The sequence below is a fragment of the Anopheles stephensi genome, chromosome 3, assembly GCF_013141755.1.
Source record: "Anopheles stephensi strain Indian chromosome 3, UCI_ANSTEP_V1.0, whole genome shotgun sequence".
Classification (NCBI taxonomy): Eukaryota; Metazoa; Arthropoda; class Insecta; order Diptera; family Culicidae; genus Anopheles; species Anopheles stephensi.
The window spans coordinates 34,740,270-34,753,108 of NC_050203.1; the positions used below are offsets into that span (position 1 = coordinate 34,740,270).

General features: G+C 43.4%; 3 protein-coding genes across 7 annotated transcripts; all 3 read right to left on the minus strand.

The window, feature by feature from the left end:
- Positions 1–1,130: 1,130 nt before the first annotated feature.
- Positions 1,131–7,827, minus strand: LOC118509668 (zinc finger BED domain-containing protein 1-like). 3 transcript variants are annotated; one of them, XM_036050656.1, is made up of 5 exons: positions 7,561–7,827; positions 7,080–7,347; positions 6,198–6,274; positions 5,127–5,165; positions 1,131–5,039 (listed from the first exon to the last, which is right to left on the minus strand). In XM_036050656.1, exons 1-5 carry the CDS (start codon positions 7,612–7,614, stop codon positions 4,038–4,040), a joined length of 1,440 nt encoding a protein of 479 aa, XP_035906549.1. In that variant the 5' UTR covers positions 7,615–7,827; the 3' UTR covers positions 1,131–4,037. The 3 variants fall into 3 exon arrangements, with proteins under 3 accessions (XP_035906549.1, XP_035906547.1, XP_035906548.1); XM_036050654.1 differs by lacking the exon at positions 5,127–5,165 and having other exon boundaries at positions 1,131–2,989; positions 7,561–7,810; XM_036050655.1 differs by lacking the exon at positions 5,127–5,165 and having other exon boundaries at positions 1,131–2,989; positions 7,702–7,803.
- Positions 7,828–7,971: 144 nt separating this feature from the next.
- On the minus strand, positions 7,972–9,744 carry LOC118509723. The gene is made up of 4 exons (XM_036050812.1): positions 9,635–9,744; positions 8,964–9,551; positions 8,798–8,844; positions 7,972–8,734 (listed from the first exon to the last, which is right to left on the minus strand). Exons 2-4 carry the CDS (start codon positions 9,547–9,549, stop codon positions 8,282–8,284), a joined length of 1,086 nt encoding a protein of 361 aa, XP_035906705.1. The 5' UTR covers positions 9,550–9,551; positions 9,635–9,744; the 3' UTR covers positions 7,972–8,281.
- A 105-nt stretch (positions 9,745–9,849) lies between these two features.
- Positions 9,850–11,730, minus strand: LOC118509727. 3 transcript variants are annotated; one of them, XM_036050838.1, is made up of 6 exons: positions 11,392–11,730; positions 11,045–11,297; positions 10,906–10,979; positions 10,604–10,838; positions 10,447–10,532; positions 9,850–10,379 (listed from the first exon to the last, which is right to left on the minus strand). In XM_036050838.1, the coding sequence occupies exons 2-6, from the start codon at positions 11,268–11,270 to the stop codon at positions 9,933–9,935; spliced, it is 1,068 nt and encodes a 355-aa protein (XP_035906731.1). In that variant the 5' UTR covers positions 11,271–11,297; positions 11,392–11,730; the 3' UTR covers positions 9,850–9,932. The 3 variants fall into 3 exon arrangements, with proteins under 3 accessions (XP_035906731.1, XP_035906732.1, XP_035906730.1); XM_036050839.1 differs by having other exon boundaries at positions 11,424–11,729; XM_036050837.1 differs by having other exon boundaries at positions 11,388–11,723.
- Between the last annotated feature and the right edge of the window lie 1,109 nt (positions 11,731–12,839).

A 12,839-nucleotide genomic window follows, 5' to 3' on the forward strand; every position in this document is an offset into this window, starting at 1 on the left:
TAGGTTACAAAATTGGCGATCAGCAACATTGTGAATAACGTGTGTCTCAACAAATATTTCGAAATCAACTAGAAAGTAAGTGCGTTTTCATATCTTCTGTTTTTTTTAAATCTTATCTGCACTCAAAACTTTCTAGCTACAATGTCCTGATCTGATGGGCACCTCGTGCTGTTCGTAAGAGGCGAATGATTTATGCCATTGCCACAGCCACTGACTTAAACGACCAGCACGTATGCTGCTGATTTAACAGAACTATGTGATAAAACACCCGTCTCACTTAGCCAAACGGAGCCTAATCCTAGCGGCCTGTTCCAAGGCGTCTGCTCCAAGGGACCTAGTCCAAAGGTTCTAATCTATGGGGTCTGCTCGAAGGGGCGTGCTCAAAGGTGCCTAGTCCAACGGTTCAATTCCAAGGGGTCTGATCCAAGGGACGTAGAGCAAGAAGTCTGCTTCAAGGTGCCTAGTCCAAGAGTTCTGCTCCAAGGGCTCCTATCCCTTCGCCCTTGGTGAGTGTGGAGCTACCGGGATGCCTCGCATGTTAGCAAGCAACAGCGCTTTCCACATTAAAAAGAGCTACATGACACAACACTAGTCGAGACATTTCCGTTGGAAGATAAATGCCTGAAAGTGCCCAGGGGATGATCCCCGTCGTATTTGGACAGAGTCCATGTCTCAGAGGCGTATATGAGTACTGGGACTATAAATTTTTTGTACAGCTCTGTTCATGGGGTAGGATCCGAGACTCCTTTCGGGGTTACACAGGCTCGCCTACCCAACTCCTATTCCGTCACGTCCTCGTCGTAGAGTGGTAACTTTCCCCACCACATATCCAAGCTTGGGTACACGGGCCTGTCCCAACCCCTTGGGCGGATGGTGGAGCAAGGCTAAACAGGAGGGGGTTGGGCAGACCAGGTAACTGGTCTGCCTGTACGTCGGGGGAGGGTAACCAGACGTTAAATCGAACTGCCACGAGGTCCTCCAGTGGTACCTGGGGGCTTGAGCGCAGGGCCAGTTACCCTGCCTCAAGTGACCTATTGACTACGGACTGCAGTTACAATTATGCGAACTGCAATGACAATAGCTAAAATGAAACGTTCTACATGTTCTTTCTAATAGTAATTATCGGTATGTAACGTCAAGGAACGATGCGGTTTTATTCAATCAATGCATTGAAAATAATGGTAAAGCTAATTACATACTAGGCATCAAGCCAGAATCTTCCCTTATGAATAAAAAAAAATCAAGTCAGAATCTTACCCTGCACTTACTGTAATGTTATTTTGATTGACGCAACGCCGCTTAAACCTAACAGTAGCGAACGCTAATAATTACACTGTAAGAATAGCAGTTCGTGTAGTTTCTTGGGTGCTAGTCTGGCTCGTTTTTCCACCAGTTTTTGTCCGGCTTTGGAAAACATTCTGTAGCACGGCACCGAGGTACCCGGTATGCATAGATTGTTCGCCGCCAAACGGCAGAGTGTTGGGAACTTTACTGAATTTTCCTTCCACCACAGCAATGGATCACGTTCGACGCCAATCATGTTTGCGTTTAGGTACAGGTCGAGCTCATCCTGCGCCATCTCGCTGGGTGTGGTTGGATAACCCGTCCCCTGACAGATGATGTCGCCGTACAGCAAATTTGCATCGGTGCTATGCTTGAAAGGTTGCCGCACCGATCTACACTCTTGCTCCAGCAGTGGCAGCATTTCGGCGAGTATGAGATCGTAAGTGTGTTTATACCTTTCGGGCTCATCTTGAAAGCCCGCTTTCTTCACGCGCGGATCCAAAAACATTGATTTCCACACTTGATCCATGTCTCGGTACACTTGCAGTCGCGCCTTTATTCCTGCGACCAGGCCAGTAAGGAGGGATTTTACCGCCGGAACAAGTTCGCTGCCTGTCTGCAAGAGTGCGGACGTTTTGCGCAGTAGTACAGCGGATAGAAAACCGACGTGCGAGAGTGTGGTATGCGGCTCGGCGGAAAGTAATTTAGTTGCTGAGGCAAAATATTTCAACGCAACTAACGCTTGCTCTACCTCGGTCCAATCGCTGCCTGCCATATCCATGCGTATCTTCAACCGGTCCGTGCATGCAATGAGGGGACATTTATTTTTCAAGAATCGGTCCAACATCTCGTACGTCGAGTTCCATCGGGTGGGAACGTCCGGCTTCAGTTTCAGCACTGCGTGATTTAAGCTTTTTTGCGTTGTGACCAACATTTGTGCTGCTTCGGTACTGTTTTTGAAGCACGTGACCACTTGCTTTACCTTGTCAACTGTTGGCTGTATAGAATTTTCTATTGCTTCCTGCACTAACGCGTTCAAATGGTGCGCAAAACAGGGTACGTGTGGAATATTTAAATTGTCGGCAGCTTCACCCATGGCTGAGGCACTGTCGTCCGTCACGAGGGCAATAATTTTGTTCTCGATTTCAAACTTCTTCAAACTCTCATAGATCCATGCGGTAACTTCACAGCTTCTTGGTGTATCAGAAAATGCTCCACTTGCCAGCAGTTTTGAACGCACTTTGAGATTCTCATCTAGGAAGTGGCCACTCAGTGCCAGCACTCTAACCTGGTTGCTGTTTAACCATCCATCCAACGACAGTGCCACAGCATTGGCTGATGCTACATTTTGCTTCACTTTCCTCATCTCTTCGGCGTAAAAGCTTGGCAACAGTTCGTAGGTAGCATACTTCTTGCAAGGTAAATTGTAGTTAGAATTTAGCGCCTGCAAGAATGTTTCGAACGGTTCACTTTCGACAATTGACAGGGGGACACTTTCCTTGGCAATAAACTTTATCAGCATTCGATCGACCTGCAGCGTTGCGTCTGCACCAGCTTCACCAGCTGCCGGATGGGTCAGTATAGAGTTGACGACGGCTGGAGATTGCTGAAGGTTTGATTCGCCAGCATCATCATCGTGTGGCAACGTTACCACCTCGGCAAACACGTCCCAGATGGGACGTGTGCAAGCGCCTTTTGGTTCCATCTGAAAACATAATACGCCAGTTAAATGCAATGCCATCGTGTTTGGAATTAAATGTACTCTTCTTCTTCTGCTATATAAAAGCTTAGGGGGGGATGTGTTTAAAGCAGAGATTAGAATGCAATCCTTATATCTAAATTATATTACATAAACCTAATTCTTTTCACTTCTCACTACTATGTATTATTTTGTGGGGCGAATTAGACTCGCCCGGGCTGTGGTATGCGCTGGTCGGTCATGTTATGAGAATGACACCGGACGACTCAACTCGTAAAGTGCCTGCTTGGGCCTGCTTCCGCAGGAATAGAAGAAGCGGCTCTGCATCCAAACAGAACTATCCATTGCACCGGGTCTCTTCTTGTGGCATTAAAAGCTCTGAAGTATGCTTTTCTAGCTGGACAGACTAGTAGGAAGTTGACAGTGACTCTAGACTGTGAGTAATATACATAATCGGCTCCCCTATAATGAGTTCTCTGAGCCGTGCGAGAAGAACAGTACTGCACTGCCTAAGCTTAACTGAAAAGGCGAGCAAAGTACGATGTTTCCGCAACAAATTACTCAACAGATCTAGTTCATCTATGATGCTATGACGTCTAGTTCCAGTATCCTGCCAACTTTCAGCACTCCGTGCGAAACAGCCTGTACCGAATTCTATTGGGAGGCTAGTTCTTGACGATGGTGACGAGTAGCTTATAGTAAAACTAAACCATGCCGTCACCTGAAAGTTCCCCGATAGTGCTTCAGTAAGGATCAGGATCTACGAAGCTTTTTTTAATAAGCGGAACAATAAGGCCTAAGAAAACTTTTCATTCAGGTGATACACGATTATAATCTGGATAACTACTACTGCCAAACATGTACCGAAATTAGCTTAGAACCAGTCTCTTTCGATCGTTGACAACATGCCAATTCCACTCGTACTGACTACTCATGATATTACGGGTGTATAAACATTTATTGTAATGTTCAAATTAAAGTAGAAAAAAAAACAAATTATAATTTGTAGTTTACAAATTTCTTACATAATTTAAATAAACTGCAATCAATGCTCTTATTCCTTATTTTTATCCTCATCACAACATTGTTGCACGTGTCGCAACATATCACCGTAATACCCATCACAATCCTGCTTCGTGACCAGATTGGCACCGTCCTTAATAGCTTTCAACACTTCGGTTTCGTTCTGTGGACGAGCTCGTTCTACAATGTTTTTCAGCTCGGAAAACATATTTTCAGTAGGATTTAAGCACGGCGCGTTTGGTGGAAGGTTCTCGAGCCTAATGTTGTTTTGTTCAGCAAATGTTCTAACACTAGCTGTCTGTTTGCAAGCGGCACTGTCCATAAAGAGTATCGGCTTCATGATGTTGCGCCTACGAAACGCAGCTTTCAGTTGCACCAGAAACTCATCGAATGAGCGCTGGTCAAGGACGCCATCGGATGATGCGTAAGCCACTAACCCAGTTCGGGACATGCAGCAGCAGATGGCAATGTAACGCTCGCGAAATGGGGAAACTACCTGTGCGGCCGGTTTCCCAGAATTTCTCAGTGAAACATGAAACCCTGCTACGTTCAGGAATACAAAGCCTGTGTCGTTCAATTCTGCCTGTAGCGCACTAAACCGAACAGCGTACTGCTTGCGTGCCTCAACCGTTTGCGAATCGCGGTTGCAACGCTCGGGCAGCGGTGGGACTCTTTTGATAGTGTAACTGAACCCGGTTAAATAGTTCCTAACCGTAGATAAACCAACCTGTACCCCAAATTCTTCCCTACATTTTTCGGCAATTTTTTTCAAACTTAACGAACACTCTTTGTCCACCCAGCTTTTCATCGTTTGAATCTGCTCATCGTTTAACTTCTTCAGGTGTGGACCACCCTTGCGATGGGAATTGTCCACGACTTCCCAGTGCTTAAGGTAGGAATGAACAATCCGCGAAACTGTCTGCGTGTTCAGTTGCATTATGTTCCCTATGTCCGTTATACGGTGCTGGTCCAGGTACAGCTGAACAATCTCCCTTTTCTTTTCGATCGAAATGTTTTGTCGTCGCGCAATCGGCTACAATAGAAGAGGAATGAAGAGTAAGCGAACGACAACTTCCAGTGCAGGCTGAACGACAAAAACAACACGTTTGGAGGTAATTACCTTGGCTGCCGTCTGTGTACGGCTGTTGTCGATGGAATGCTGCGTACGGTGATGGCAGCAAACCGATGTCGTTTAAAAAGCGTGCACCATAAACATTAATACAAATACAAATTAGCAAATTGGTGATCATTAGGATCCTAATTTAAGAAACAATAATCAACAAATGAACCAGCTAATGAAATTAAATTAGCATTGTGAATAAAATAATGCAAGGACTTTTCATATGTGAAGATTTTTTTAAGATGTTCCAAGCCCAATTAAACATAAATTGATGCCTAAAAAACAGGTGTAAAATGGGGGCATTCACAGAAGAATATTCACGGCTCCATTGGCATGCCATCCTTGGGTTGCAGAACGACAAGTAGTATCATCGGGATGGATAATAGCTGATCTTCTGATCATCAATTGATCGATCATAAAAATTATCGAATGATTTTTGAGGTAGGCGATTGCTCGAAATCGACGCTTTTTCTTATTAGCGTTGGAAACTATTACAGAGCATTCGGGTAAATCAACCCCTGAATAGTCGATTCACTATGAGGTAAATGTTCCTTCCGGCCTATCCATTGGCTTCAGAGCCGTCGCTTTATACAGGATAAAACTGTATCACGTAATGAGCCCTTTTGCAATGTGCCGGTCATTCTTGTTGTATACCAGCCTTTAAATGGATGACAATGGCTCACTATATCACTAGCCCCAAAAAAAGGGGATGGAAAACTCTCAAATTTTGCTGTTGCTACTACCGATAGGGTTTCGATCTCCCGGAGCCATTGGAGGCTCGGAGGTGAATCCAGCTTCCATCAGTCTTTAGTTCGGGGAGCATTTTCTATAAGGCAATTTAGATCCTGGCATACATGGCATTTGATATCCAGTCCAGCGTTTGAAAAGAAAATCCTCTGATACATTTGTAAGCATATTGTGCTATACAGCAATAACAATGGGAAATGTTTCAGCAATTGATAACTTTATATAGAGCAGATTTAAAATTATAAAACTATGTATTTAATCGTATAGTAGGATAGTTGCATATTAATAAAATTAAGCATTTATGCAGTTACATATATTACTTACCGATAGTCGCTGCTTCTTTCTGACGGTCGCTCTGTTCCCGGCTTCTGTGTCGTCATTCGGGTTAGTTCTTTTTATGTCTTGAAATAATGGAAAACAAAATAATAAATAAAAACGAAATGTACTTAATCCCAATACCAATTGTTACACAAATACAAATAGCATGAACGAAAGGGAGGGACTTTGTTTCTTGTTGGACATATTATAAGTGATCGGGCTGAACGCCAAGGAGGCGATCTACGTACAAGGGTCAGCATGTTTCAAACCTTGCAATCCGCAACCAATTATACCTTCTTTGGCTTCACGCGAGGAAGACGCGCTCGGTAGCTGTCGTTTTAGCAGCATAGTGCAACAGCCCCTGTCTCGTCACTGCACAAAAGATGCAAACGCTGCGATGGAGAATTTGCGTAAGAGAAAGCATCACTTCTCGCAGCATCGTAACGTTCATAAGCATCTCACCAATGTAAACTATATTCCTTTCGCCTTTCGATTGGTATTGAAAACTCGGCGTTTTCGACTGACGCTTTTGACTGCAGGGGGTAAGGTACGATCTTGATATATATGGAACGGCCATACACAACTGTGTCGGCGCACTACAACCTTGCGCTGCCTTTGCCTTTTCCTGGACAGTATTTACCCTCTAGGTCTGGATAATCTATCCTGTGCGCGGGGTAAAAGTCCGCATGGGACAGAAACCGGCGCTACTTATCCTATAACAGTCTCCCTCACAGCCCCCCTCGGTACTTTCACAAATGCCGGCGTAAAATCGTAAATCGAATTCTTAACTCATTCCGTACAGTAGCGTTCAATCGTCCATTGTATGAACCATGCAGAACCGACTTACACTACAATTTGCTACGAAATTCCATGCTTGGTAAAACTTACTTGTGCCAACCATATCGCCATCGTCTTCATTTTCCTCATTGTCGTCGGTAGACATGTTTTCAGCCTTGACATCGTCTTCTTCTATCGTGGAAAATGTGTCCTCACATTGGATGCCGGTTTCGCCTACTTCATCCGGCAAATGGTTTTGAACATCACAATTTGATGTGCTTGCTTCTTGGGACATTCCTGCACCCGATGCGTAGGCTTGCTCGTGAGAAACGCCTTCGAATGGTTCTTGTTTGATCGTAGTCGGTTCTTCAGCCGGTAGCTAGTATGAGGAAAAATAACGTATCAACCAATCAATGCGTATGCAAACACAGCAAACGGGCCATCAGGGTTAGCGGGTGTGATGCGGTACGGCGGGCCAGTTGAACTATTTTGGGATGAATGTTATTTCAGATGCGAGGAAATCGACTTGTGGTCGATTCGTGAGAAAAGCTGTACGACGGCCATCTTGTCCAGAATGCCATTCTGCACTTACGTCTGGAGTGGCTGCCGTTTTTGAACTGCGGTGTTTGCTATGCGAATTTTCCATAGAGCTAGATAATCTAGCAAGATAAAAGCACGGGCCAGTTCGTCAACAAACTCAATACACTGTAATTAGCAGGCTAGTTGTAAGTACCGATGAGGTTTACAGCTCTTTTTTCACGTTTCTTCACAGGAAGCGTCCGACGCGATCGAATTCCGAGTATGTTTTGAGCCGCTTCGATCGCGATGAGCCGCAAATGACAGCGGCTTCGTAGGAAAGGGTGTTTTGTTTTGTTTCTATAGACCAAGGTGTATATATTATAACCATATACCAGAGGTATATTCACATACCTTGCTATAGGCCCGCTTACACAACACTAAAAGGCTCAAACCATACACCACAAATAGGCGTTTTAGCACAAGATAGATTTTTGAAAAATGAGAGCGATTTGGTCGCTTTCATTCACCTTATTTGTAGTTTTATTTAATTTTTTTTTGGTTATGAATCACCTGGCTGTATAGTCGGGATTATTTTTACAAGAACAATAAAGTTCAAGTCGTTTTAGCGACATCAGTAGGTAAGTTCTTCGTAAATTAAATTGGTTTGAGCGACCGATCGTGAATCGGTGATGAGATCGGAATACATTTCATATGGTTCTGAAACAAACCTTATCCCCAACATAAAATTTCTATTTAATTCCTTTCACATAGCCGAGGTCCAGTTCGATCACGATTCATTGTTTTTTAACTACAACATCCAAATCTTTCAGTTTTTGTACTACCGTTTGCTTTACCTCCTGGATGTCGTTAACCACTTTTTGTTGGAAGTTTAAAATGAGCTCAAACATCTTTTTCTGCTCGTTCACAAGCTCATAAAAACAAATGCAGTGGGTGCACGTTTTTGGTGCATCAGCTGCACGCTCCTGAGTTGGACCGTCCATAGAGTTGCCGTTCACCGTTAACGTATGCGTACCGCTTCCATCAGTGTGTCCTTTAAGTTTGTCCATTGGCAGATTCTGGCCAGGCAGAGCAACCGTTACGGTTTTGGTAATGTTTGGTTCATCCAGCATTTGTAAAGTATAGGTACAGGCTTCGCTTTCGTCATTATTCCCTTGCCGCCCAAATGTATCGCCTGATAGTTGCTTTGCGATGGTATTGGTGCTCTCAGGATTGCTTTCCAGTGGATCCTGAAACGAAGAGAATTTAGCTATTGGCTTTACTGAATAATCCGAACGCTTTAATTTGCTTACTGTCTCCATCGGATGGGCTTCAAAATAGCTGGTTCCGTTATCCTCAGCTGGAGAGAGAAAAAAAAAGATTCAGTTTAAGCCTATGACTAAATAGAAAAAAAGGATTCTCGTCTAAATCCGGTTCTGTTAATAATATTTTGATGTGCAACATTATAGGCATCCTTACAAGTTAATATCGTTTCTCCGAGTTCGATATCATCTATGTCGCTGGAGCTGAATTCTTCCTCCTTTATGGACGCTGGACATTCGTTCACTGCAGTAGAGACGCTTTCGTTCTGCGATACTGCATGAAACTTTCTTCTCGCTGCTTCGCGATTAAACTGCAGGCGCCGCGGTATTTTCAACCGTTTTATCTCACGTCCAACAGTTGACCGACATACGCGTACGTGGTACTGTTCCCACAGTCGGTCGGTAAGCGTGCCTAGGGACAGGTTACGGTCTTCCTCCAGCCACTCGCGAATGCTAGCCGCAGCTTCGTCGGAAAGTATTTTCTTATGGTTACCACCCCGTTTCAGGGCGGCAACCTTTCCCGTTTGCTGATACTGTTTCAGGATGCCGTACACGGTGGACAGTTTGACGCTGAGCATTTCGCTAATGGTTCTTGGCGTAAAACCATTCAAAAATGCGTTCACGATACGCTGCCGATCTGTATCGCTGACCGTTTTCCGTGAAAGGCGCTGTCCGTTGTGGTTTCTTTTCCAAGTCTTAACTGTGGAAGGACCGGCCACGGCTTCGTTCCGGGTAGCGTCCATTGCTAAAACAAGGCAAAGGAACATCGTTAAGGGTTCATTGTAGTGTGCGCTGCGTCATCGTCAGAAATTAATTAAACACACTTACCATTACTTTAACTTAACTGTGAAGAACACATCCATGCGAGGCGTCATCAACCAACAAAACAAACAATCTGAACGGAGCTGTCACTTTTGTGATATCATCTGCTTCAAAGGGAATATCATCTGACACATTTGCCAGTAGCGCCTTCGTTTTGGAAGGGGCTTCTGCTGATTTTGCTGTAAACATGTCTTGAAGCAAAAAGCATTAGACGCGATTTATTTAGTTTGGTCTATATCTCTTTATTGCTACTTCGCTAAACGGTATAACAAATACAAACAAATATAAATTAATATTTTTTTTATTACTTTTTATGTGGATTTGCCCCGCTGTTTTGCACCGTTACCTTCGATCGATCCGGGTACTTGAACGACATCTCTTCATCGGCTGCTGTGATCAGGTCCATGATGCCTTTTACCGTTTTTCGCCTAATTTCATCGTCATACTCCTTCAGGTGCTGATTAACGTACCGCCCATAGTCAACGGACATGCCTATGTTGGCCATTTTGTTTAACACCTTAGACATGGAACGCACAATTCGCAATATTTCTTCATTGCACGTACTATCCGGTGCATCGTTGGGGTCGTCCATTTCGGCAGTACTGTTGATGGTAGTAGGCGCAGCATTTGAGGGCAACGAACGTTCTTCTACGTACTCTTCAATGACTTCCGTCGGCGATGGTGGCCTGTCTGTTACGCGTCTACTGCTACTGGGAACATATCTTGCTCCATGATGGCTAGCAGAAGAGCGCTACGAAATAACCCAGGGATGTGAGTAAAGCGAGACTAAGTTAGGAAAAATGAATCGTGACAGTTACCTCTAAACTATCTTTCGTTTGCACCGATCCTATTTCATTACCCATAAAACTCAACAATTCGTAAGCGAACCAGCTTGGTTTGCTATCTGTGATAAAAGAAAGGGAAATTGCAAGTTCATAATTGATATCAGAAACTAGTATAACGCCCAATACTTACCAGTGTGCATGCCCTTCTTGTACCGTGAATTGTAGGATCGAAGAGATCCAAGAATGGATGTCCATTTGGCTTTCAACAGTTCTACTGGCAGTGCCAGGTGAGCCGCGACACGATTCCAGGCTTGATCTTTATTTTTTTTGTTTCTGAAATGCTCGCTTGTGCTGTCCCATATACAAGGTTCCTGTTTAATTCTGCCTATCAGCTCAATGCATAGCTCTTGTGGTAACGGTATAATCTGGGGGAAAAATACTATTATGATAAGCTGTAACCCTACTTCCATCACCGCTCCATGCGATACTTACTTTATTTTTTGTTCCTTTAACTAAGTAACTATTGGGTGTAGCAACTGCTGGTTTCAACTTCCGTTGCTTCAAAACTGAAATATGAAATACAATATCGGTAAAAGCAATGGAAGTTGCCCCGTTTCCTGCAGCAACATACCATCGTGGTGGCCTTTCTCGAAATACGGAACGCGTACGATTTTCTTTTTTATGACTTTGGGATTGGCTGGAGGTCGAACTTTCGGCATAACTCTAACCATTCGTTGCACGTCTCTTGCATCCTCGATTTCCATATCGTCCATCAGATGGTGCTCAGCATATGCTGGATCCACCTTAACAAACTCTATTTCTGGCGTTGATGGTTCCTCTCCGTAGTAGTCGTTCATGGTTGGGCTCTATTCTGTGCTGTTATCCTATCGCGAAAGGGTAAATAATTTAGAAAACACGAGTAAATATTGTTTTCACTCTATGTAGGAACAGCTGATGGTCCCAGCTCTTCTTACCTGCCACGCTGAACCTTTACCGTACAAAAAGATTACCATAAATGGTGAATTAGAACTATTTGCGATAATGATTAGGCGATGATGGTATCGCACAGTTGAACTTTCTTCCGTTTCTGTAAATTGTTTCGCGAAAAGGTAAACAATGTGGTTGTTTTGATTTTCCAATTGACGCTAAAGATGCAAGAAGAAGAAAAGGGGAATAGAAAAAGCAGATGACAGTTGGGCTTGGGTTGTATACGCCAGATCGGATCATATGTTGTACTAAAAGTTAGTACATTTTGTATCGAGTGATCGAGTTGAGTTTTCAAACGTTGCTAAATGCTGACCAGCTGATTGTATCTGTGGAGTGCAAGGATTTTGGTATTAGTTATAAGAAATGTGAAGTTAACTCGATTCATTTAAAAGACGATAAAAAATATTACGTAGGTATCTCCATTTGGCTCAACTTTACAGCCTTGGTCGGTTGGCAATTTACGGTAAAAATGGTTAGCAATTTTTAGCTTTTGACCAAAGCACAAGCTGAAAATGAGTAGCCCAATTCTCATAAAAATTTATCATAATGAAATACAAAATAGACAGGCTGCGAAAATGGTTGAGCGTCTCATTCAGACCACTTCACCATAGCAATGATCGAACGGGTCATCGAAAGGCCAAAAAGATGTGCTATGCTCATTCTTCTTCCGCGCGTGCTTTAGACGAGAAAGAGAGGCGGTAAGGATAGGATTGGATTGGAGAAACGACTCGAGGTGGTCAAAGAGTTTTGATAGCTTGGTACAACCGCATAACTAGGGATAACAATTTGAGCGTGGACTTCTCCCACTTTTGCGATTCAGAAAACTCTGGCAACGTTCGAAATGCACCATGTATATATAGTACACTGCACGAGTTTACGATAATGATATGATCTACGAGATATGAATGATATGATATGAGCATTACGAGATAGATAATGCTGGCGGAGGAGGTTAAAGTCATCTTCGAGCGTCTTATGCTAAGGATATATTTGATGGTGTGTGTTTGAATCATATATCTGTTCTAGCTCGAATCCTTTCAGAAGGCAGCAAGACAGTCATTTTGGCGGGTGACAAATATCCTGACGGTGCTCAAAGGGTACGGCACGAGGCATAGACGATTGCATTGAATTTCCTGATGATGAACATAATCTTTATTGATGATCACGGTTCAAATTCGTTCATAAGACAATCTAAAATCTAATTAATTTGCCATTACATTCAATATCTATGTAGTATTAAATCGATAGAAGCCAGCTTGTAAAACAAATTATTTCGGAAATTTCAGTATTGTAGAGAACATGTATAAGCGTGTTACATGTGCTTCTTTTGCAACGCTAGTTGTGCTAAGTAATAAAATAGTCGAATCAAACAACGGAGGACAAATGGTTAAACCTTTCGAAGCTAACAAAGACGGGCCTATGATCGTATATCATTGAAA

Excerpts from the sequence above, each read along its gene's own strand:
- LOC118509727 (XM_036050838.1), bottom strand. The coding sequence starts at position 11,270 with ATGAACGACTACTACGGAGAGGAACCATCAACGCCAGAAATAGAGTTT. Across the intron at positions 10,839-10,905 it reads TTAAAGGAACAAAAAATAAA|ATTATACCGTTACCACAAGA; the intron begins GTAAGTATCGCA and ends TTTTTCCCCCAG. Across the intron at positions 10,533-10,603 it reads CAAGAAGGGCATGCACACTG|ATAGCAAACCAAGCTGGTTC; the intron begins GTAAGTATTGGG and ends CTTTTATCACAG.
- LOC118509668 (XM_036050654.1), bottom strand. The coding sequence starts at position 7,614 with ATGGAAAATTCGCATAGCAAACACCGCAGTTCAAAAACGGCAGCCACT. Across the intron at positions 7,348-7,560 it reads AAACGGCAGCCACTCCAGAC|CTACCGGCTGAAGAACCGAC; the intron begins GTAAGTGCAGAA and ends TCCTCATACTAG. Across the intron at positions 2,990-6,197 it reads GAAAGAAGCAGCGACTATCG|ATGGAACCAAAAGGCGCTTG; the intron begins GTAAGTAATATA and ends TTATGTTTTCAG.
- LOC118509723 (XM_036050812.1), bottom strand. The coding sequence starts at position 9,549 with ATGGACGCTACCCGGAACGAAGCCGTGGCCGGTCCTTCCACAGTTAAG. Across the intron at positions 8,845-8,963 it reads CGGAGAAACGATATTAACTT|CTGAGGATAACGGAACCAGC; the intron begins GTAAGGATGCCT and ends TTCTCTCTCCAG. Across the intron at positions 8,735-8,797 it reads AAGCCCATCCGATGGAGACA|GATCCACTGGAAAGCAATCC; the intron begins GTAAGCAAATTA and ends TCTTCGTTTCAG.